Raw genomic sequence first — 25,625 nt, forward strand, 5'->3', positions numbered from 1 at the left:
TGTGAAGAGGATAGGCCCCGTTAGTGGTAAGAGACCGTGAATTAAAATGACTGAGGTGTCATTCTCTGCCCATTAGATTGGCAAACATTTTAAAGATGGCAAACATCCAGTGCTGATTAGTATGTCATTAAGCAGGTACTCATTATGCACTGTGGGACTCATTGCTTCACCCTTTTTACAGAAAAGAATGTAACAAAGGTCCTTCAAATACTTAATGCACTTATCAACTTTGGATCAATTTCCAGCATTCTTTCCCACAGAAATAAAAGTACTAGAACATTAGAGATGTTTATGTAAGTCTGTTTATTCCTTCTCTGGTTACAGTAGCCAAACCTGGAAACTGTCTGCATGTTTGTCCAGGAGGGAGTGATTGCTTAAATGATGGTGTATCTATTTTGTGGAATATGGTACAATTATTTTTTTTAAAGGTTACACCATAGGATTCCATTTGTAACTTTTTTTTTTTTTTGGTTGCGCTGGGTCTTAGTTGCGGCAGGCAGGCTCCTCCTAGTTGTGGCTCGTGGGCTTCTTAGTTGCAGCTCGCTGACTCCTTAGTTGTGGCATGCGAACTCTTAGCTGCGGGATGCAAGCGGGATCTAGTTCCCTGATCAGGGATTGAACCCAGGCCCTCTGCATTGGGAGCGTGGAGTCTTAACCACTGCGCCACCAGGGAAGTTCTGATACAGTTATTTTTAAGTGAGAGAGATATATAATATAGATTTGAAAAATATCTTTAAAATGCTGATAGAAGTGGCTGAAATAAGTGTGTGCATGTGTGTGTGTAAGCATAGGGAAGATTTTGGAAGGATAGTCAACAAACTGTTACCATTGGTTATCTCATTGGGGGGATACTGATGGGACCTTATTCATTTTTACTTTAAACTGTATTTTTAAAATTGGTTACCATAAGCAAGTATCTCTTTTGTATAAAAACATAATTATAGGACAAAAAGGTTTGTTGAACTGTCTTTGAAGTTATGTTATTGAACCAACCTTCATGAAAATCACAGTTGATTTATCACAGGGATAATATTGCAAAATTATCCACACATCACGTGGGGTCTCTTTTTTGAAGACCCACAGGAGAAACTTCCACTGCAGCCTCAATCCCCAATGTGGTTCATTTGAGCAACTGACTTGTTTTTATCTTATGAACATTGGGCATTTATGTAACTGATGATTTCTTCCTCTGCTGTGACCACTAGGAATCTCAGAGTCAAACTGGAGACTGACCAGGGTATTCAACAACTATACAGGATTACACGGCTCACATTCTGTGCACAGCCCATACTGCTGGCACCATCTTGTTCCTCACCTTTATCTTCCCTTTATTTATACACACATTTCTTTATTTTAGTTTTAACTGATTGCATTGTGTGTATCCCTATAGCCACCTCTGATCTCTTCTGGGAGATGAAGTAGAGGTATGAATAAATAATGAATAGTGATTTCTATTTTAACAGGAACCTGGGAAGGAAAACAGTCTCAACAATGAATAGGCCACTCATCACGACCAATAACAGATGACTTGCCATTTCATTGACAAAGGTAAGGCAGTACGGTCTATATTTTTAATTAATTCCAACGGACTCATTATAAGCCCTTACTCTTTTGTTTTATATTTACAAATACTCTAAATCATGTATCTAGTTCATGGCCTTTAATTTTGACATTATCAAATTGAAAACAAACAGCAAGCAAATAGAAACAGGAAATGTTGTGGATGTTGGCATGCCAAAAGGGGCAGAACCCAGGAGATGTGGTCTCTGCTATTAATTACTGTGTATGGTTAAATATTTGACTAGCATTAGTGTTTTCCTTATTTCTAAATGTAGCAGTGCTCACTGCAGCATACTTGGAGAATATAGCAAAATATTAACGTGATAACCCAAAGCATTTACAATCCCACCATCTGTAGATAATTACCAGTACTTCTGTGAATTTCTTTCCTCCTTCCTTTTTGCATATGTAGAAATATATATGATTATAATGTTTTTAAAAGCAATGTTTTTAATCCATACTTACCTTGGCTTCCATAGTTGTAAATGATGTACCTTAACGAGTGCAGAACATAGCAAGTCTAGGAAGAGACAGTAATTGTCGCTGTGACCATGTTAATAGCCGTTTGCAGTTGACCAGAGCATCCCCAAGCATCTCATTTACCTCTCCTACATGGATGTCCTGGTGAATAAGTCCGTGTGACCTTTGTTAAACAGAGACAAACAAACAAAAACCTTTGAATCCAGGTGATGTCTCATGGTCTGCTTTTAACATTATTATCTGCTTTGTACTGCCTAAAGGGAATTGTTTTTTTTTTTTAATATATTAAGTTTACCCACTTCTTTTCTACTGTCTAGTCAGGAATGATTTACAAAGTAATAAAAAAAGACTCATCATCCGTCCTTCATTCATGCCAATTTGTCAACCCCTCATTAAGACTGTATTTTCAAGCCCTTTCAGCATTGCTCTTGAAGTTTTTCAGTTTTAAAAGCTGCAAAGGCTTAGAAGTGAAATTACTGAAATGGCATTCTTTAGGGAAGTCTTCATTCTGTGGGCTCTATCAAACAGTTGAAGATTAAGGAAAATCCTACTCTTATTAGTGGTAGTACATACTAAATTGCACAAACATACTCTAATACAGAAATAGGGATCAAATATCAGATAACTCCTTATATATTCTTTTTTTTTTCTTATATATTCTTATAGTGATTATGTAATTTGAGTTTTCCAGGGGAATGATACAGGGTTGGGTTTGGTTTTTACCCTGAGCCTGATATTGTAAAACCTTTCAAATATCCCAATTCCACTAATATATTATTCAAAACTCATATTATGAAGTAACTAGAAAAATCAATTATTCTTTAAATAAGCAGATACAGTGTGGGAAGCAGTAGTGTATGAAACATCTGTCCTTGAAAACTTCATATTCAAATATGGACAGATTGAATGGAGACAAATGGAACTGAAAGTTTATCTAAGAGAATGCTTGGATTGGTGGGCAGTCATAGGTCTGGTGAGGTTGGCTTGCCATGGTCCGTTCTTTCATTTTCTTGGGTGGTTTTTAGTCACATCCAGCTCATGGCAGTCATTTAGTTCCAGTACAGAGAAATGGCTGGCAGATCCTTAGGTTTAGTGCATACTATGTTTATTGAAAGCCCAAGATTTAAAATGTGCTTCAAAGGCTTATGAGAAAGTCAGAAGTTTTCTCCTCCATGGTGTATAGAATGCTCCTCATTGCAATTTAAGATAAGACCCTTAAATATCATGGCACGCTGAGTTATGTAGTTATCCTTGTTTACCACATAGGTAACTGGTTTTAAGAAATCAGATGAATTAGAAAATGTAAAAACCTTATTATTAAAAGATGAGAGGAGCACATGTTTAAACATCTGATACCTCCCAATGAAAAATAAAATTTTATCTAAAAGCATTGGAAGAAATCACAAAAATAGTCAATAGTTTTAAGTATGAAAAATGTAAAACTTCTCCATGTCATAATTATAAAACAAATTAAAAGACAGCAGCATGGAAGATACTAATAATGTGCTTGTGAACAGATTAATAACCTTAATACATAAAAATCAATAAGGAAACCACTAATATTACTAGCCATAATAGGTAAAAAATCAATACCCAAGACCCCAATAGATCAGTGGGCAAAATAATAGAAAAGTTGCAAGAAGAAATACAAAGACCCAAAAAAAGATATGCAAACAATGTTAACCTTCGCTAATAATTTTCAAGGATGTAAATTAAAATCAGGAGGTGCTTCCTTTCACCTGTCAAATTAGCAAAGAGTTAAAATGATAATAGTCATTGCTAAGCGTGTAATGAAACCAGCTCCCACTCATTGCTGTTAGTGTGAATGGGTGTATTCTTCTTGGAAAGAAATTTAGCAATATGTGGTAAGAGCTTTCGATTGTTTAGTGACCTAGTAATTCTAGGAAACTAGTGCAAGGAAACATTGAAGGTGGACAAAGGTAGAAGCACACAATCATTACTGTTGCATTATTTGTAGAAACAAAACCCCTGATCCACCTCAACTGTCCTTCAATGTTGGCATTGTTAACTAAAGTATTAACGCGCAATTGTGTTCACCCAGTGGTGTCTCTTGCAACTAGAAAAAATTATTCTTACATTGAGATTTTTATAATCAAATGGGAAAATGCTTATTACATAAGTGTTCAGCGAAAAATGCTGTGTTAAGATAGTATCATAATATTTTTAGTATGAAAGTGCATGGAACAAAAGGTGGAAACAAACATACCAAAATGTGAATAGTGGAGTTGCCCAAGGGCAGTAGAACTGGGTAATGTTTTTGTTCTGATTCATGTTTTTGGTACTTTCCAGATATTTTTACAGGAAGTATATATAACCAGAAGAATAGGGGAAAGAAATTAATTTTTTAAGGCTTTGTAGAAAGAAACTTATACACATATGATCTGGGCTTGGACTTCCATGGCCTCTTTCTTAGAGCATACGGAGTAAAATGTGCTGCCAAAATGATTTATATGTAAAGCTTTATTTTGGAAAGACTGGGGAACACAGAATTTTTTTTAGTATTCTGAGAAATCTCTTCCTTTCTTGGAGACAACAGCATAACAACAAAAATGTAATTAACCAAAACAGGTAACAATATTATTAGCATATTGTATTTCGGAGTAGAATATCTAAATTCAAATAGGTACATTTTTCTCTTGTAGATGTCGTCTGCTGCTGAGAATGGAGATGCAGCACCTGGGAAACAAAACGAAGAAAAAACCTATAAAAAGGTGAGTGAGTGTGTTATCGTCTTTTTTCAGCTCAAAAAGAGGAACACTTGTATTGCTTAGAATGCTAATATTGCCATAAGCCTTTTCTTCCTCCAAAGCATTTGTATGTAAGTTACCGCCTTAGTTTCCTATTTCTGTAACAAATTACCACAAAGTTAGTGGCTTAAACAACCTAAATGTATTTTCTTACAGTTCTGTAGGTCACAAGTCTGGCACGGGTCTCACTAGGTCAAGATCCAGGTGTCTACGGGGCTGCATTCTTTTCTGGAGGCTCCAGGGAAGAGTTCATTTCCTTGTCTTTTCCAGCTTCTTGAGGCTGCCTGCATTGTCTATATCATGATTTCTTTCCGACTTCAAAGCCAGCAAAGGCCAGTTGAGTCTTTATCGGGCCCTATCACTCTGACACTTTAAAGGATGCTTGTGATTACATTGAGCCCTCCTGGATAATCCAGAATAATCCCTTTATTTTATTTTATTTTTATTTTTTATTGGGGTTTTTTTTGGCGGTACGCGAGCCTCTCACTGCTGTGGCCTCTCCTGTTGCGGAGCACAGGCTCCGGATGCGCAGGCTCAGCGGCCATGGCTCACGGGCGCAGCCGCTCCGCGGCATGTGGGATCTTCCCGCACCGGGGCACGAACCCGTGTTCCCTGCATCGGAAGGCGGACTCTCAACCACTGCGCCACCAGGGAAGCCCAATCCCTTTATTTTAAAGTCATCTGATTAGCAGCCTTCATTTCTTCTCCACCCTTACTCCTCATTGTCACATAATGTAGCATATTCACAGATTCCAAGGACTTGAACATGGACATCTTTGGGGGCCATTTTTCTGCCCACCACAGTTACCGTGATACAGAACACTGACAGAAGGTAGTTACTTGAAAACCCTTTTTATGCCTAAGAAGAAGGCCCTTATGTGTGTGCAGTGTTCTTTGTTCACTATGTGAACCTTTTTATTGACTTGCTACTTGCCACCATAATTTCAAACATCTTCTACCTTTAAAGAAGATTTGTAGCTTGGAATTGCATCTCACCCCTTTCTAAGCCTCTCAGATTCCATGTCTTCAGCCCATTTCACAAAAATCTCTTTCTAGACTTCCCAGAGTATCTTGCCTGACCACTCTTCGACTTCGATAAATTCTTGGTTCCTAACAACCAAGGTAATGTTCAGAAGCATTGCTGGATAATATATGTTCCCAAGCACTGCTGTTCCTGATTTTAAATGGACTGTACATTTTAGCTTTTTAGCTTTTAAAAGACCTTGCCCTCCTCCTCTCTGGGGAGTAGAAGGTTTGCGTATTGAAGCTTTGATATACCTTAACATTTCCTTTTGCCTTTTACTCTGTAATGGATAGCTAGCAAGAAGTTGTGTCATCAAGTCCCATGAGCCGTGTGATCTGACCACAGATTTAGGTCACGGAACTAACATGATGTATTTCCTGTTCCATTTTCATGTGGAATAACATGCCCTTTTTCCTGGTATATCTTTTCTTCTGACTTTTCTACTCAGCCAAACCTAGAAGTATAAACAGAGAGCTTGCCATCCAAAGAGGTGATGTGTTTGGGGAAGAGTAGGTTAAAGATTCCCGAGCTCACAAGTGTCATGTTACAGCTTCTAAAATTTGTTAATCCGAACAGAGACAGCAATACAGAATTATTTATTTTCAGACACAGGTGGAAAACGAAAGCCTATCTCATTTACCCAAGACTCTTTGTAAATTCAGTCATACATGGGACCAACACAGAGATGGTCAAACTGTCAGCCTGGCATTCCTTCAGAGCAGTTTCAGGCAGTTTTCTCAGTCAGCCTCAAGATGCATATTGTGATTCTTGATTGTGTTCTGATTTCCAGGAGCTCTTTAGTAATGCAAAAGTAATAGAAGGCATGTGACCATGCGATCTTGGAGTTTACTAAGTATGTCTTGCTCAAGAATTAGTAAAATAGGTTTTCAGTAATATTATAGGTATGATTCTGTGATGAATGTCCCTAACAGGGTATCTGACTCAGCAATGTTGGGAAGGTTATAAAAACTAAAAATCATATTGTATGATAGCAAATAATTCTGAAAAATAAAGAGAAGATGCAGGAAACTTAAGAGGACCAAAAAAATCTATGATTTTTTTTTTTTATGTGTGATGGCATAGGGACCTTTTTGATGACCTCTGATTTTAAAAGGAAGGTTAGCAACGGAAGAGGAGGACCCTCTCTGTAAGAAGAGCACCAAGACACAGCATAATGCCTAGAACTTTAGCCCTCAGTGAATATGGTGTTATTATGCAAAGCAGGAAGAAGGGATCATTTAGAGAAAGTGTTGCTTTGCCAACAGGTTAACAGCTCAGCTGAACTATTCAACTGAATTCTTCCGCATTAAGCAAGAGGTCTTTTTTTTTTTTTTACATCTTTATTGGAGTATAACTGCTTTACAATGGCGTGTTAGTTTCTGCTTTATAACAAAGTGAATCAGTTATACATATACATATGTTCCCATATCTCCTCCCTCTTGCATCTCCCTCCCTCCCACCCTCCTTATCCCACCCCTCTAGGTGGTCACAAAGCAGGAGCTGATCTCCCTGTGCTATGCGGCTGCTTCCCACTAGATATCTATTTTACGCTTGGTAGTGTATATATGTCCATGCCACTCTCTCACTTTGTCCCAGCTTACCATTCCCCCTCCCCATATCCTCAAGTCCATTCTCTAGTAGGTCTGTGTCTTTATTCCTGTCTTACCCCTACGTTCTTCATGACATTTTTCTTTTCTTAAATTCCATATATATGTGTTAGCATATGGTATTTGTCTTTCTCTTTCTGACTTACTTCACTCTGTATGACAGACTCTATGGGTGTTAATGGTGGTGTTAGGAGTGGTGATAGTAAGAGTTACATTAGCTACTGCAGATGCGTTTGTCTCTAGGCCCAGCTGAACCATGTCCCAGATGAAAGAACTTGAAGCTAGAATAGGGAAACCACTGAGTGTGAGCTTTGAAAGATTGGGAGAATGGAAGGTTTATCAAAAGGCAGGAGATGAGCAAATATCATCCCTATTTTCAAAAATGAGGAAAAGGTACATTCTGGAAACCAGATGTGAGACTGTTCCTCGGCATAATTTGAGCATGGGTTTGTAAACATATAGCTATGTACATTTAGAGAAGAAACACATGTCTTTTACAAACCTGCAGAGGTTCATAAAGATAGAGTTTATGTCAAATTAACTGCATTTCCTATTATGAAAGAATCATTAAGTTGGTCGCAGATACGGAGAATTCTCAAGTTTAGTGGATCTTGATTTAAAGGTACCTGGAACATTCTTGTCTCTACTGACATGATGCGAGTTGACCCTGTGTAGCTTCATAATTTTTACCCATGACCTTCATGAAGACATCAAATTTATACTTTGCAAATGTGCAGATGACAGAAAACTGGGAATGATAACAGGTTAGGTGGGTGTCATCAAGGCTTATCATTAACTATTTCATTTCATTAACTATTAACTATTGTCCCTTGCATTTCATTAACTATTGTCCCTTTTACAAATACTTTAAAATTAACTTTCTTTCCCAACCCTGAAGCCCTGACCATGGGGTATGCTCCTTTTTAATGAGTTTGATGAGCAATTGGATTTTACCTGTGACTGAAGCCAATCCAGGTTCAGAACACTCTGATCTTGGGTGCTAGGCATGAGAAGGATATCAAGGGAGTTTATGAGGAACTGACGGTTGAGTGGGAGAGCCAAGACATGAAAACAGTTTTAGAACACAGTAGTCTATAACAAAGGTTCAAAAGAGGAGAAATCAATATGGGTTAGAGTTAATGAGCGGGTTTAGGCTTTCTGTGTCAAGATGCATTGGGCAGCTGCCAGCAACACTCAGCGTCGTGAGTGCTGTGATGTCCACGTGTTTTTAGGGAACACTTAGAGTTCATGGAACACTGTTATGCTCTCTGAGTTTCAATTATTTGCACGTGATTGTTTAGGCTGACTGCTTTTTGTTCTTCCAGTTGACCATTTCTCTAATCCATTATCAGTTCCTGACAAGCCCAGGAGGAGTAGCTAAAATCAGCTGGGAAGGTTAATGTCTTCAGCTAATGGCTGAGATAAGAATTCTGATTTTAGCTGCTTAGAACAAACATGACGCCCATGAAGACAGGCATTAAGGGCTGTCTGGCTTCGTTACAGAGCGTAGTATTTCTGTTCTCAGTTCATTTACTGGGTGTCTTCCACAAGAATTGTAAACGCAGAGGCTTTAAGGGGCCAGGCAGGTAACAAGGGAGTAAAACAAGCAGGGGGAAGGTGGTAAACACGAGAATACATTCCTTTTATAAAGGGGACAGGGGGCCTTAAACGCTAGCTAATAGAGCTTTGCATGAGTCCTCACCCAGGGTTGCCAGATAACTGATTTCTCAAGAAACCAAAAATGTAGATTCTGATGTAAAATCTCCTAATTGTTAAAGATTGGCAACTGGTTCAAAATTGTTCAGAAATACACTCTGGAAGAAAGCCTGTACATAGTGGAAGATAACGAAGACGCCGGCCCCTTCCCCAAATGATTCTCCTTTTAAAAACTTTCATGGTCTAGCAGAATGTTGCAGTTAGTGTTTGGACAGGAGTCCACCGTGTCCCCAGGTGCTGGCCTCCTGAATAAAGCAACTTTTCCGTTCTTAAAAAAAAAAACAACACTCTGGAAAAAGCAACAAACTGTATCAATCATATCTGGTCCTCACATGGTGGCCAGTTTGCAATCTCTGCACTCTTTGGGTAGAGAAGTGAGATAGGAGAGGAAGATGCAAAAGATATGCGTGTAAGGCCTGGTCTCTGCTTCCTATATCCATACAATTTATTTAAGAGAAAAAAACAGATAGGAGGCCCGTGTGAAGAAAATAACAACTCAAAGTGGCGTGAAGTGCCAAGACAAGTGGCATTTCACTTAATCCTCTAGCGAGTCCTGACAAGCCCAAAGTTCCCTACAGTCTCCTGGGGAAAAGTCCTTTTCTTGGACTTGTTTGTTAGCAGAACATTTTGCTGGGATAAAAAGTTCTTACATGCCTCATTGCTTTTTGTCATGGCAGAAAATGCCACTCATTCGACGACTGTGCATTGACTAACCGAGTCATCTGTCTCAATGACGGGGAATCCGATGGGCACAGGCACAGAATCAGGGATGAACGTGATTTGTTGGAGGGACAGTAGAGTCTGACCTAGACAAAGCTACGTGTCATTGTTTGGGGAAAGCAGAGGCGATTTCAGAAGTATGGGCTGGCTCTAAGTGACAGCTAGCTTTGCGTGCTGGTTGGAGGAGTTTGGATTTCCTGTTCTGAGCCAGCACTGTCCATTAGAACTCTTGGCAATGATGGAAATGTTCTGTAATCTGTACTAATACGGTAGCTACAAGCTGTGTGTGGCTATTGGGCACTTGAAATGTGACCCATGTGTCTGAGGAAGGAATTTTTTTTTTTTTTCAGTACGCGGGCCTCTCACTGTTGTGGCCTCTCCCGTTGCGGAGCACAGGCTCCGGATGCGCAGGCTCAGCGGCCATGGCTCACGGGCCCAGCCGCTCCGTAGCATGTGGGATCTTCCTGGACTGGGGCACGAACCCGTGTCCCCTGCATCGGCAGGTGGACCCTCAACCACTGCGCCACCAGGGAAGCCCTGAGGAAGGAATTTTAAATTTTCATTTTAGTTAAATAAGCACATGTGGCTAACACCTACCATGTTGGACAGTGCAGCTCTAGGCAGTGAGGTACCATGACACTGGTTCGGAGATCAGTGACATGATGAAATGACAGTCTAAACCACGATGAAGGGTGACCTGAAAGTTTCCAGTCAGAGTAACTACTAGAAATTTTCTGCCATTGATGGAACTAGAGAAGTTTGAAGAAGAGATGTTTTTTAACAAGGTGATAAGGAAGGAAGGAAGCAGAAAGCAGGACATCAGTTCACTTTAAGAATGGTTTAAACTCGAGTTAAAATACCAATGCCAGAGGTCTGAGTTTTTTCTTTTTTGTATGTGAGGAAATTGCCCACCCCACATCCCCCACCTTTCCAAAACAAACATGTCAGCGTAGTTCAATGGCTTATCCCAGGTCCCTTAGCAATTCTTTGTCAGGAAGATGATGAAAAGGTCCAGGCATATGATGTCCTAATTGGTGACTTGTCCATCGGAAGCGATCAGTGTTTCCCAGTCGGCTGGCTGTGGATAGGTGTGGGAAATTTTTAGTCCTGTCACTTGCTTTCCTCCCTCTTTCACCTCTCCATCCCAAAGGTGTCATTCCAGGCTTGTCATCCTCCCTCCTCTACTCCTCCTTCCATCCTGGGCCTACCCACAACAGGCTCCCCTAGGAGATTCTGGTGTTGATGACTACCACAGGCTACTTGAGGTCTGGAGGGCCCACCTTTGGCACCAACACCCTGACTTCAGGTGTGGTCTGAATCTTGTTAACCAACTTCCGCCAGGACGGGCACACGTGATGAGAGCACTCAGCATGACCTAGTAGGAAACTGACCACTCTGGATACAAACAGGGTCCTTGATCCAAATTCCCCAGGTTGTTTTCATTTTGTTTTGTTTTTTAAGACCTATGTTGTCATGTAAATCCACTGTCTCAGTCAGTGTTCCTCTCAGTGGAGGCAGGCAGGGACCAGGTGGGAGGATGATGCCTGCCTCTTACCACATGGCAAGAGAACATGTCCCTTATGACTTTTTAAACATGAGTGAAGTCATGACTCAGCGATACTTTGAACTAAGAGGAAGCATTTATTTAAACACAAGCTCTTTTATAAAACGTCTCTGACAGATACGCAGGCAGCTATCAACATTGACTGCCTCTAGGGAAACATGGGTGGCGGGAATCTTGAGTCAGGGGAAGCTTTTCTGTATATACATTTAATGGCTATTTAATTTTGAACCATATGAATGTTTTGCCTGTTCAAATATTGAATAAGTAACATTTTAAGATGGGAAGAAGGGGTGGGGGGAAGGGTTAGCATGTGTCCCAAGCCCTGACTGCTCTTCCTTCCCTTCAGACTCTAGAAAGCCACGACTTCCAGAAATAAGACCCTTGCTTTCTGCCCTGGGGGAGCTACACTCTGTAGCTTAACAGAGACAGCTTTGTCTTTGCATTACGCAGCCCTCGTCATCAATAGCAACTACATTGGTCTATAGGAAGAGTGATGCTTTGGCATTCCAAGTGTTATTCCTAATTCACCTTAATCCAAAACACCCTAACCCAGTGGTTCTCAACCAGTGCCCAGGGAACATTTGGCAATGTCTGGATACATTTTGGTTGTCAAAACTGGGGGCGTGGTGCCGTTGGCATCTAGGAAGTAGAGGCCAGCAGTGCTGCATCCTACAATGCCCAGGGCAGAGCCCACAACAAAGAATTATCAGAATTTTAGCAGTGACAAGGTTTTTCAGCCAAACTCAACTACCCTTTTAAGTGGAGGGTAGATGTGAGTCCAGCTCTTTTGTTTTATTTTTTATTTATTTAATTTTTGGATGCGTTGGGTCTTCGTTGTTGAACGCGGGCTTTTCTCTGGTTGCGGTGAGAGGGGGCTACTCTTTGTTGTGGTACACAGGCTTCTCATTGGGGTGGCTTCTCTTGCTGTAGAGCACGGGCTCTAGGCACGCGGGCTTCAGTAGTTGTGGCGCGTGAGCTCAGTAGTTGCGGCACACGCGCTTAGTTGCTCCGCGGCATGTGGGATCTCCCCAGACCAGGGCTCGAACCCTTGTCTCCTGCATTGGCAGGCGGATTCTTAACCACTGCGCCACCAGGGAAGCCCCAGCTCTTTTAGATACTGGTTGTATCATCGTAGGCATTTTCCTTAATTGATCTGAATCTTAATTTTTCTCATTGATGACATGTGATTAATACTTGCTCACAGCTCTGTGAGGGTCAAACAATTTAACAGATGTGAACACATCCTGGGAAAAGTGGAATGCCAAGGAGTGAAGTGACTGTTGTATTAGCAAAAGCAGAATCCCTCAGCCTCTGATTTCCAATCAGATTTTAGTTCTGTTAGAACTGAGCACGGCAGCCAGTGTCGCTTCCTCCCCCAGCACTGGGCTTACGGGGAGAAGTGTTGTCACTTAGCATCCTGAAGCTGGCTCTGGTCTGGCCTGGGCATCAGAGAGTAGACAGAGCTGGAAGAAGTGTTTCCTTCCCAGCAGCAGTGGCTTCGGAAATAAGAGAGAAAGATGTGCTTCTAATGGTGGGCTGCCTTTGTGCTTTGAAAATTAGGCAGCAAGGAGATGAGCTGCACCATTCAGAGAGCTGGAGTTTTTAAATAATCTCGTTCAGTTTAGAAGCATGTATAATCATTTACCATTGCCACCCACCCCTTTGTACAGATCTTCCCTCCAGATCCCTCAGCTTCCATAGAAGATCACCTGTGCTTGTCTTCTTCCTTGAAAAGCCCTAAAGCAAATGATTTCAAATCTGCCTTGATGACTTTTAAGAAAGAAGTGGCAGGTAATTAAGCAAAAACTCTGAGCAGCTTCTGAAGAGGAAGAGAAGCCAACCCACCCCCGCCTCCAGGGTGGTTCCCTGAGCTGTTCATTTCTCAGTGACCTCGTTTAGCATTCACTTCGGAGGGAGCATCTGTATGTTAAGCCACCCAGGTTTGCCATGCTTCTGCATCCTGGTTAACCATGGAAAGCCCCCTAAACACTGACTCCAGGGGATAATATGCTACACGCTAAACTTGCTGCACAGTTTCCTTTGGGGGCAATAAGAACCACTGCATTGTTGCATTTGGTGTTCATGACGGGCTGGGAAGCTGGGGTTTCCAGTGTTTCTGTAGCGTCTGAGCTGGACCACCTGTTCTCAGGGCACAAGGGTGCTTTTGTTTTCAAGTTAAAAGGGTTAATATCCGCGGGTCATCTGCACGCCTCCCTGCAGCTTGGCCAGCGGGTTCTGATCTGGTCAGCAGTCTCCTGTCCCAATGCTCAGGGCTTGACCATTTTTATCACTACCACCCCTCTTCCCTCTCCTGGATACTTAACAAGGATTTTTAAAGGTGGCTTTTAAGATGTTGCATAAGATCATAGATATTTAAAATTCTGGAATTCTTCATTCTGGATTCCAAAAAAGATGACAGGCAATGTGTGTTAGATTCTCGGCTTATATCTACTTAATAGACACTAATAAGACATATGCCATGTGCTTATTCAGGACTTTTGATGTTTTATGAAGTTAGAATCTTTGGTTGCTGGAAGCATCTTATTTTTCAGACTCCAGTGGGTTTATTCTAGCCAGAAATCTATTAATTCAGCAAATCAAAGCATAATTATTACCAGTTGGAAGCATTTTAAAAGCTATGCTAGTAATAAGAACTAACATTTATTAAGTGCTTAGCATGTTCTAGGCACCATTCTAAGCACTTAGAATTATTAACTCATTTACTCTTATAAGTACCCTATGAAGTAGTACTATTACTCCCATTTTACAGATGAGAAAACTGAGGTACAGAGAGGTTAAGTTAACCTGCTCCGGGGCACACAACCAGTAAGTGGCAGAATAAAGCTGGGATTTTCACCCTGATTGTCTCTCTCTAGGGTCTGTCAGACCCTAACCAGTACATTCTCCTCTGAATACTGTGGTGCCTATGACGTTAAAATGGAAAATTCTCAATTATCCAGTAGAATAATGGGGGCCAGTGGCACAGATAAACCCAGCCATCTTTGGAAAGGGAAAAATGAATGGAAATAAACAATTTTAGAGCATGATTTCCCTAATTTAGTGGTTCAGAAGCCAACTTGTCTCCTCCAGAGTGTCTCACCTCTGAATATAGAATCTGAACTATAGCCTCAAGAATACTTTTTTCTGGAAAGTGCATAGTCATTTTGAAATGAAAAACAAATCGATTCCTTGGGCACTGAGCAGAACACTGGAAATAAAATGACGAATAAAGTCATAACTTCAAAAATTATTCTTGACCACAGAACTCAAAATTGTCAGGAAGGGATGAGATCTACTTGGAGTGGGTGACATATTCTGAACTGTCAAATTAGGAGAACATGTTTTAAAAGCTAACTATTCGGTAGACTGTCACAGGGGGGTAATAACTCACTAATAATCTACTCAGTAGCTGAAAAGACCTGATAAAGGAAGCACTGGGTCGAAGGGTGACCCAAGTTAGAAGTTATTTTCCCCTATGGGAGTCAGATTCCCCCAGATGGCCCACCTGTCTTTTCTGGTGAGTTCAGTTCACTGCATCTGAGACTTTTGTTATGAAAGGAAGATGAGATGGTTCGCCCTCTGCATGAGAGCCATCACCCCTGAGACACATAGCACTAGGGAGAGAAGAAAAAGAGGTTGGTGTGGTCCCTGGGGACTGTAATATTAAGGTCCTTTGTCCTCCTGAATTGATTTTGCTCAATTCCTGAGACATATATACATGTAGACACCCAGAGATATAAATTGGGTCCAATTATAAGGAATATAAGGAATTATATGGAATTGGGTTCAATTAGAAGGTCTAACTGTACTTATTTCCCGGTGGAGAGAAGATGGAACTACTGTTACTTTTATGCAAGTGCTTTCTCTTCATCCAAGATGTGCTGCCATCTGCTTTGCATTATGGATCAGGGTGCATTTGGTTATTGAAATATAGGCTGTCTAGGTGACATTCTAGTTCTCCTGAGCTAATTTTTCATATTGTGGCTTTGTCAATTTTAAGGGTGTGGTCAGTGCCTGGGCTGTACGACATACGTCTAATTGTACGTCCATGCGTTCACTCAGTTATTTAGTTGGTGAATATTTGTTTAGCTTGGCACTGAGCTAGACCTTGGAGGTAGGACAGAGGCCAAGACAGACATAATCCTGGCCCTGCTTTCATTGTTGTGGTAGAGACAGACCTGAAAAACTAAGCATAATAAAATTACTACTACCTTTAAAAGTGTTATGAAGAAAATAAACACAGGCAGTACTGCTACCTTTTAGGCGAGGTATTCAAGGCAGCCTAAGGAGGTGACACAGGTCTGGGATCACAAGCTTGAGAAGGGGCCGGCTGACAGAAGAGTGGAATTGAGAGCTTTCTTGATAGAACAGCATCTGCTGAGCCTTGGAGGCAGGAAGGAGTGGGTGGATTCAAGGACCTGAAGGAGAGCCCAGTGTGATGGAGCGTCCCCAGCATGGAAGAGAGAGGCAGCCTGAGCTGAGAGCCGTGGCTTTCAACTGGGGCTGGTTTTGTCCCCCAGGGTCATTAGACAGTGTTGTCACAACTGTGGGCAGGGGGTGCTCCTGGGCAGCTAGAGCCCAGGGATGCTGCTACACGTCCTACAATGCACAGGACAATCCCACAAAGCTACCGTCTGGCCCCAAACGTCAGTGGTGCTAATCGGAGAAGCCCTGGCTTAGAGAAGGAGGCGGTGGCCTAAGCTAAGGGTGTAGGCTAGGAAGAGGAAGAAGGAAAGGAAAGAAGTTCAAGGTATATTTCAGAGTTAGGATGGACTGGGCTGACGCATGGTTGCATGTGGGGGTGAGGTGACAGGCATGACTGATGAGCCCAGCATTCTAACTTGAGCACTTGGGTGGATTTCGTGGCCATTTATCAAGATGGAAAGGAATGGTGTGGGGAAAGGTTTGTGAGGGAAACTCAAGGTCTCCAATTTGGACCTGTCACTTTGGGGGTGTCAGTGAGCCATCGAAGGGGAGAATCAAGTAGGTAGTTGGAAGTGTGGATTGGGGACACTGGGGAGAAGTCCAGGTTCTGCTTCAGTTTGTCAAGCTGTTGATTCACAGGAATTAGTGAGACAGATGGAACAGAGAGGCCCCCAGACTAAGGAACACCCACATTTTGATATTACCTCCTAATACCCTCTCCTCCAGAGTGTCAGGTTCCTGAAATAAACAAAGCTGGCCAAGTCATTCCCTTATGATCTTCCGCTGGCCTTCTGTTACCTACAGGGAAAACCCACACTCCACAGCACAACATACGAATCGTTTGCAGTCCTCCCTGCACTGGGTGTGTCTTAACCCATCTTCTGCCATTGCCTTCAACACACACCAGACTCAAGGCACACTGAATGAGTCCATCCCTGTACCTCTCTGCCCATGCTGGTCACTGCAGACTGGCTGCATTCCAGAAACAGCTCTCTCAGGGCCCTTGCCCATGCTCCCAGGTAGTGACTGTTTGTCACTGCTTCCCAGGCCTCCTGCCCTTAACTCTGTTATCATGGATGACTTTGTTTTGTAATAATCGTTTGAAGTTATGTCCTGCCAACTGCTCTGGGAGCAGCTGGAGAGCAGGGGCCTTGCCCAATCATCTTGACATCCGTAGGGCCCACACAGTGCCTGACACATAGCATTGAAGAAATGTATCACTTTTTTCTTCTTAATTCTAAAATTGTTGTAGACTTTCCAGAGAGATATGTTCTTGAGCCTACAGTTCCAGATCTGCAGTTAGAGGTGAGATATTTTGGGGGGAGGGAGGCGGGGAAGAAGTGGGTAGAATTTGGGCTTTGAATGTGCAGATCATGGGAAGAACACTTTGAAAGAGCTCAGTTCGCTTCTGGCTTTTTCTGTTCAAAGGTGATAGTGATTGTCTGTGTCATGGGTCACCATATGGGTGTTTGAAAATCGGCTGTTCATGACATGGCATCGTCAAGTCCCCTAGTCTGTGGTCCACAGACTGTTTATGATCGGCCACATAGGGAAGAGCTTCAGCAATGAATTTTAAAAGGCATTCGTCTCCCATCCCTGTCATATAAAGGTTCTCTTCTTTCCGGATGTTGGCCCCATTAAAGGCTGCCCTAGATGGATGCCAGTAATTGTCAGGGGGATTGGGATTTGGTTGGCAGTCTGTTTCTTTGGCCCAGCAGCATAGTAAACACCCTTTTTTTTTTTGTAACTTTATGTTACAAACATACAGTTTGTAACATAAAGTTACAAAAGTTTGCAAAGAAACAGGATCCATGATTTTTTCAGGTTTGCTGTTTCAGAGGGAGGGAGAGGGAATCATAACTTAGCAGTTTTAAAAGCAGCTCCGTCCCTCACAAAATCGTGGAGGAGTGCAGACTTTAAAGCTGCACTCAGGACCCGAAAACAGGCAGTGATGAGAGTGCCGGCCCTTGGGTCTTCCTGCCTGCCTTCCTCACCAGCCACGGATGAGAAGGGGTGTGGCCGGGCAGTCAGGCTGGCTCTGCCGTATCTGAACTCAGCCTCGTGCAAGACAATGAATGTCTGCGCCCAGGAGTACCACAGTGTGGTTTGAGCATTAGATCTGAGGATGTATGAGAAGGCACTTGGAAGATGGTAGTTGGCTGTACAAATGTTAAATCTCTACTCTTGTTGCTGGATCCCCACTCACCCACAATGGAACTTAAGCCGCTTGAGAGCAAGGACCTGGCAGACCCGGCAGAACGCAGCTCTTAGTGAAGCAACAGATATTAGTGCCCCCTTCTCCACACTGGGACCCTGCTCGAATTTGGAATTCCAAGGAGCTTGAGACTCTGTCCTCTCTTGATGGTAGTTCCTACTATTGACAGGTTGTTTTCGAAAAGCAGTGGGATTCAGTGGCACAAGGAAATCTAACTTTTGTCCATTAAAGAAACCTGAAAAAAAATAAAAGACTGCATCCAGAAAGGGGAAATGTTTTCTTTCCTTTCCAGCATATTAAATAAAAATTTGAGGTCTTCTGTTGTAGCTTTACCATCACCCAGGGTCTGAAATAGTCTGAGGTAACTGGATAGTGTTTCAAGAGCCCTTTCTCCTCATTTGTCTCTGCCTCTAAGTGTTCTAGCTGCTCGTCCTGGGCCAGTGGAATTCTCCTGAGGAAATGAAAAGTCATTCTTTCCAAGGACACAGAGTGCAGTAGAATGGGGTGAGGATGTGTCATGGAAGACAGCAGGAGGGGAGAAGTGGGGATGGGCAGGGAAGTCCAGCTTTGCGTTACATGCATTTTCAAGAAAATCATGGAAAAACTAAGCAGCACGATCAGCACGGTCCTCCCCCAAGATCATTTCCTTATTTTTAACTTAATTATTTGAAACTTGAAAGCAAATCTATTCCACCATTCCCTCCCCTCCTCTGTTCTATGGAACATTTAATTTGGATATAACTGTCATATAAATTAGGGTGTCTTAAAATTGTAAGTACAAAAGAGATTTTGAAGCAGTGAAGTTGCACTTGTGAACAAAATCAAAGGATGAAGTCTTCTGAAATTTTGCTTGGTAAGATGAAATCCTGTTTCTCAAGGGAGTTTTACGTATAAAAATGTCCTAAGTTTCCATTTCCTTTCAAAATCTGGAATATGCCTACCTAAGCTACCTTGATGTTCATCACCACGCTTGTTATTCATTCATTTAATTTGTAAGCAGGCTTTTAAAAGCATATTGAATACTTCCATTGGCATATGTATTGCTATTTATTTATTTGGATTACGGAGGTTCTGGAATGTTTCAGGCAAGTTTACAAATGGGTGGGAAGAAGCTACACAGTATGAGAAAGCTCCTGGGTGCTCTAGCCAAGGGAAAGATATCCTGCCAGAAGACAAGTGGCTGCACAGAGCAGCAGCAGATGGAGCATATGCCAGTGGAGCATCCCTTGGACCTCAGAATCCTTTCAGGGACACACACAGTGCTTGGTGCCCAAGGGAGAGTCTGGCCAAACGCGAGGCACCAGGCCATAACCTTTTACCTTCAGGCTTCCAGCCCCATGAAGGAGGAATTTAGCAATCTACTCTTGAATAGCAAACATTACAACCATCCACACTCTTCCTACTTATTGACCCAGACTCATCCTCAGCAAAACTACCTTGAGTGATTTTGATTTCTAATACCCTGTGGATTAGAAACTCAAATGACCAGAGAGCATTCAGCACCCAATGGCCCAGGCAGGATAGCATCTTTGTTCTCAGCTTTCCAAGGCCTTAGGATACCTATCTCCTCATGTGTTCTTACTCAGTAGATAAATCTGGGCACCTACTGGTGTTAGGCAGCAGGAATACAGCAGGGAATACAAGGGACTTGGCCCCTGGCCTCATGAACCAAGTTAAACTGTCTGGACATCTTAGCACTATTACTGAATTACCTTTCCAAAAGTTATCCCACTTTAGACTCCCTCTAGCTGATCAGGGGAGCGCATATTTTCCCAGGTCCTCACCAACACTGAGCACGATTCTTTTCAAAAATCTTTGCCAACAGGATAGGTGAAAAATGCCCTAATTTTCATTTTAATTTGCGTTTATTTTTATCACTAGTAAGTTTGACCATTTTTTTCAGATGATTTTTATTCGCTTGTATGTCTTCTTTTGAGGATTATCTGTTTTAAGAGCTACTTATATATGAAAGGCTTGCAATTTTGTTGCCAGTGTTTTTCTGGTTTTAGATTAGGCTTTTAATTTTCTTTAACTCAAGATTTATAAAGTCAGATTTCTTGATATTTCCCCTAAAACTTTTGTCTTTGCTTTCATTTCTTAATTTTGTACTAGTAATGCCTTGTTTTAATTATAATATTCATAATGTAAGACCTCCCATGGTATTTTTAATTTTCAAAAATTTCCTGATTGATGTTTTTATATTTATCCCTTTAATTCAACTTTTGACTTCTAAGGTCATTTCCTCTAAAAAGATTTCTATTGTGATATTTGTTACAATTAAACTTATTAATGAATTTAGGGAGAAGTAGCATCTTTATTCTTCCAAGAATGAAGTGTCTATATATTTATTGTCTTTTCTGCTCCTCAGTAAATTTTTATTCAAAGATTTTGTACCTCTTTTTGCTTAAATATACTCTGAGTAATTTATGTGGGATTTTTTGGTTACTGTTTTGGGATTTTTTTATTCCTACTGTGAATAGGATTCTTTTTTTTTTCCCATTGCATTTTCTAACTAGAAATGTATAAGATCTTGATTCATGTGCGTATATTTTATAAAGTGCCAACTCGATCTTTTAAAACTATTCCACTAGGTCCATGATTGATTCTTGAGTATTACAGGTAATAATCATATCATCTGTGAATTATAAGTTTTCTCCTTGTAACCAGCATTTTGTATTTGGTTTTCTTGTCTTATTTTACTAGCTTGATCTTCCAGAATAGTATCAAAGAATCTTCATGATAAAAGGACAGCCTTGTCTTGTTCATGATTTTAAAGGGCAAATGGCTCTTGCACTGTTTCTCAGAGTGCATTCTTTGGCACACACACATTATTAATAGATACGTAAATGCAAATCCCTTGGTCAAATGCATTTGGGAAGTGTCACTCTAGTGCTTCCAATAGTATAATGTTGTCACGTAGCTCAATAATTATTTTTCATATTAAGAAAGTTTCTTCCTGACTCTAGTTTTATTAAAAGTTTTTTTGTAAACCTTAATTGGATATTGACATTTTTGTAAAATTGATTTAAGCAGACAATGAAAAGGCAGTCACTGGAAACACAGTTCTCTTTTTGAGATACTCTTAAGTACTTGAAAATAATAAAACCATGTTTTCCATAAAATATTGTTTAATTTAGATTCGGTATCAGTTCAGATGGACAGGATAATTGTATTATTTCCTTATAGTTTGGGACAATTTTTAGAATTTCTTCCTGTAGGCCTGCTGATCTTTCCCCCATACTAGAGTAATCTGTGTGGAAATTATCCTAAGGTTTAATGCCTTTCGCAAGCTATTCTGGGGTAGGCAAGTTGTTGAATTCGTTCTCCTCAGAAATTGTGTTTTGGGGGAAAAAAGGAGGGGGAACATATTTTTTCCACCTGAAATTCTTTGTTTATTGATCTCAGTTTTACTTTTTTTTTTTTTTTTTACGGTACGCGGGCCTCTTGCTGTTGTGGCCTCTCCCGCTGCGGAGCACAGGCTCCGGACGCGCAGGCTCAGTGGCCATGGCTCACGGGCCCAGCCGCTCCGCGGCATGTGGGATCTTCCCGGACCGGGGCACGAACCCGCGTCCCCTGCATCGGCAGGCAGACTCTCAACCACTGCGCCACCAGGGAAGCCCTCAGTTTTACTTTTGAATGTAATTTTGTATTATATTTGATCTTCTATTTCTTCATTTGTAAAATTGAGGATGTGGATGACAAGCAAATGCCCTTTAAGTTGCTCAGGTTTTTAATGTTGTTTTGTTTGGTTTTGATTCTGTGATCATCCCCTGCAGCAATTGCTTTACTAAGTGCATGCAGGATGCTATAGAAAAGTGAAAGTGAAGAAGGTGAAAGGTGGGCAGGAGGTTACATTTTACTTCTCAACTGCTTTAAGAAAGTCTGTGCTAGTTTTCCTTTGGTGCAAAGGTGATAATATCTTGCATTCTTTCCTGCCCTTTCTTAAATACCCTGTGGATTAGAGACTCAAATGACTCTATGGGTTTAAAAAGATTAATCCTCTATGGGAAAAAGTGGAGATTTCCCCCTTTTTCTATGGTCCAGGGAAAATGAGTACACCAGAAAATGATCAAAAGCCTGTCATGAGACTTACAAGACAATCTTGTAAGGAAATAAACTGAAGTGTGTATAAGCTTAAAATAAGTGTGTATAAACATGGCACTCTGACCCTACCCCACTTGCTCTTCAAGCCTAGGGGAATCATGACATAACCAGAGACTAAGATATAGAAGTGGTCTCATGGAAAGAAAAGGAGAAAGACCAGAGTGCTGTGTTCCTATTGGGTCCATCCTTGGTCATCTCTAGTCCACAGAGGTCCTGTAGAGACCGTCTCCCATCCGGAAGGCCAGATGTATACTCTTCCATGTCAAACCTGTCACCCATATATTCATTCATTCAACAAATGGTCATTTAGAGCCTGTTTTCTGCCATTCACTGGTACTATAGAGATATAAACCCATCTCCTTAATTTTAGCCCAGTGCAAATTAGCTGTGAAGAATGCCTTGGAAATAATTTTGTAAGTATTGAGTTTAAAGAAAGAGATAGTCAGCCAACAATCAGTCCCCTTGGTCTGACTTCAGTGTGTTTAAACTTACTGTGTGCTGCCAGCGTGTGACTTCTGCCTTAAAAAAAAAAAAAAGATAAACCATTCCAGACAGGTCCCAGTAGAACATTTTGTTTATAAATAGATCCATCTTTTGGGGGCTGGTGGATGAAAAGGTGGGGTGCCTCAGGTAGACAGGACCTAAAAGTATTGAGAGTGTTTTAAAATTAATACATGCATTAGTTTCCCTGCTGCAATAAATTTCCACAATCTTAGTGGCTTAAAACAGCACAAATTTATTATCTTACAGTTCTGTATGGTAGATATCCAGTACCATCTCACTGAGCTCAAATCAAGGTGTCCCAAAGGGCTGCATTCCCTTCTGGAAGCTTTAGAGGAGAATCCATTTCCTTGCCTTTTCCAGCTTCTAGAGGCCACTTATATTTTTTGGTTTGTGGCCCCTTCCTCCATCTTCAAAGCCAGCAATGGCAGCTGAGTCCTTTTTACATCTCACTCACCCTCTCTTTTGCCTCTTCTTCTTTCACTTTTGAGGACCCACATTTACTACATTGAGCCCATCTGCATAATTCAGGACAATCTCACCATCTCAAGTTCAACTGATTAGCATCCTTAATTGCATCTGCAACCTTGTAGGGTAAAATTTTGCCTTCTAAGGTAACATTCTCTTAGGTTTCATAGGTTCTAGGGGTTAGGACATGGACATATTTAGGGGTTGATCTTAATATAATTTAACAGCGTCTTCCTCTGTGTACCTAGAGCACTTTTCCATCCCTTTATCATGTCTGTCTGAGACTGTCAGTAGACCTTGGTGTAGGGGTCCTGAGGTGTAGACTATCTCCTGTCTGTATTTCTTTTTCCTCCTCTCTTTCCCCTCTCGCTTCTATTTAACTCCCTCCCTCCAATCAATAAGAGTAATAAACATATCTCCAGGACCTAAATCTTTCTGTAATAAATTTACATAGATAAGAGATCATTTTACAAGGTGTGAGCATGAAACTGGGCTTCTGATATTATTCCATGTGATTAAAAAGCAAATATGGCTCATGTGTTCAAAGATCTACTGTTTCATGTTACAGTAGTAACATGAGCCATATTACTTTTCAATCTTTGAACACAGTTTTGAAAAGCAAATGTTGATCTCGCTGCTGGAGATAGTACAGATGGTGTCCATCATTTCCTGTATTATTATGCATCTCCCACAGTACCATTTGCCATGTGATTTCTTCAGTGTTTACAGAAGCAGGTCACGTTTATGAAGCATGTCTGGAAGAAGGAAATGATTTATGGAAAATCTCTCCATGGGGTATAGAGTCAAGTGATCCCTAGGTTGGAATCAAGGGCTATAAATACTCTGGTGACTTCATATGCGCCATGGGACTGGTATTTTCCATCTTTCAGCACACAGTTTGGGTTAACTAGAATGGACCTTTTTAGTAGTTCTTTGGAAATGGAACACTAGCTATCCACAGAGATTTAATCTTGGGCAAAAACATAGGAACAAGGTCATCACCTCCGATGACAGGATTAGTCCTTTTTCTTGAAAGTAATTGGATATCTTGTGCATTTTTGCAGTTTCTGTTGAATTGAGAATACTCGTCATCACTCGAGATGGAAATAACAGGAATGATGAATTTAGAAGGAGAAGGATTGTGGGGTGGGTGGGAGTGACATTTGTCTGCATTATATTCTTAGAAACTTAAACTGTTAAGAGTTGGAAATGCCTCTGATAAAACTGTTCATTAACATGTAAGGAAGTAAAAGCCCAAATACTTATCTCTAGCCAAGAATGTGCTGAGTCAAGAAGCAGAGCTGGAGCTTAAGTTGCAAGTTTCTGGGTCCTCAGCCTTTCTCAGCACACTGCACTTGTTGCCAGTGCCTTTGGTGGCCGCACGGGGGTGAGCAGACCAAGCCATCTGCCCCAGAGACACCCTTCGTGTCCATTTCCACGTGGGCATTTCTTCTGAGCAGATGGCCAAAATACTTCCTGTGCCATTTACCCTGGAGAACTGGAGAGTCATCTGCTCTGGGCCACAGTAGCCCCTGTTTGTGTGTACGTGTGCAAGTAGACATGGAAGGCAGGGAGGGTGGGCAGGCTCGTCTGCACACACACACTACGCCAGCAGCATTTTTAAGGACCAGGATCATGACACAGGTGAACAGAGTGCACTTTCCTGTCCTGCTGTATCATTGGTTTTTTGTTTATAAATCGCTTCAGTAATTAGGTTCTGCACTTGGCTTGGTGCAACACAACATGAATTAAAACAACTGTGAAACTTCAAGACATTGTTCTTGATAAACCTAACATGCAAGGCATTCTTTTGACATGGACACCATATACGCAGACAACAAATTAAGCATCAACACAGTACTTTCACCAGCAGATGGGAGGTGATTTATCTTGGTGTATATTGTGAGAGTTTTGCACTTAGATGAAGTTGTGGTTTTCAACCAGGGCTAAGTTTGTCCCCCTCCCCTCGGGGAACTTTTGCCAATGTTTGGAGACATTTTTGATTGTCCCATTTGGAGGAAGTAGTGCTACTGGCATCTAGTGGGAAGAGGCCAGGGATACTGCTAAACATCGTACGATGCACAGGACAGACCCCACATACACAACAAAGAATTATCCAGTCTAAAATGTCAGCAGTGCCAAGGTTGAGAAACCCTGGCCTAAGGGAATCTATGACTTAACTGATACTTGGCTTTAGAAGGCTATGTGAAGAGTTGATTAATTTAGAAACAGCTTAGATTGTGCAATAAACATGCCAGTATAATACATGGCTTGAGGAAGTTTCCCTAGTCCAGTTAGGTAAAGGAATAAATTTGCCCCCCAGTCCCAGAACTGCCCCTGTGCACTGTCTTTCAGGCCTCTCTTCTCAGCTACTAGAACTGAAAATCAGCTTCCCTCTGCTCTTCTCATCTGTGGATTCTGTGGTTGAGGATTTAGATGTATTGTTTTTGTTTTGGGGTCATGATATAATTAG

General features: G+C 41.4%; 1 protein-coding gene and 1 long non-coding RNA gene across 8 annotated transcripts in view; one reads left to right on the forward strand and one right to left on the reverse strand.

The window, feature by feature from the left end:
* PIP5K1B (phosphatidylinositol-4-phosphate 5-kinase type 1 beta) overlaps positions 1–25,625 on the forward strand; it is a 327,342-nt gene that overhangs the window by 104,816 nt on the left and 196,901 nt on the right. For 6 of the 7 annotated variants that reach the window (XM_004276420.3, XM_004276421.3, XM_033440220.2 and 3 more), the window contains exons 2-3: positions 1,464–1,548; positions 4,704–4,772. In XM_004276420.3, the coding sequence (XP_004276468.1) occupies positions 4,704–4,772 (69 nt within the window). In that variant the 5' untranslated portion in view covers positions 1,464–1,548. Of the gene's footprint in view, positions 1–1,463; positions 1,549–4,703; positions 4,773–25,625 lie in introns of those variants that run through there. The other variant, XM_033440219.2, reaches the window with a different exon arrangement.
* Positions 15,511–16,872, reverse strand: LOC125964623 (uncharacterized). Its single transcript, XR_007477814.1, has 3 exons — positions 16,806–16,872; positions 16,569–16,662; positions 15,511–15,617 (listed from the first exon to the last, which is right to left on the reverse strand). It is a non-coding gene; the product is annotated as an uncharacterized LOC125964623 (long non-coding RNA).

Source organism: Orcinus orca, chromosome 6 (assembly GCF_937001465.1).
Source record: "Orcinus orca chromosome 6, mOrcOrc1.1, whole genome shotgun sequence".
Taxonomy (NCBI): domain Eukaryota; kingdom Metazoa; phylum Chordata; class Mammalia; order Artiodactyla; family Delphinidae; genus Orcinus; species Orcinus orca.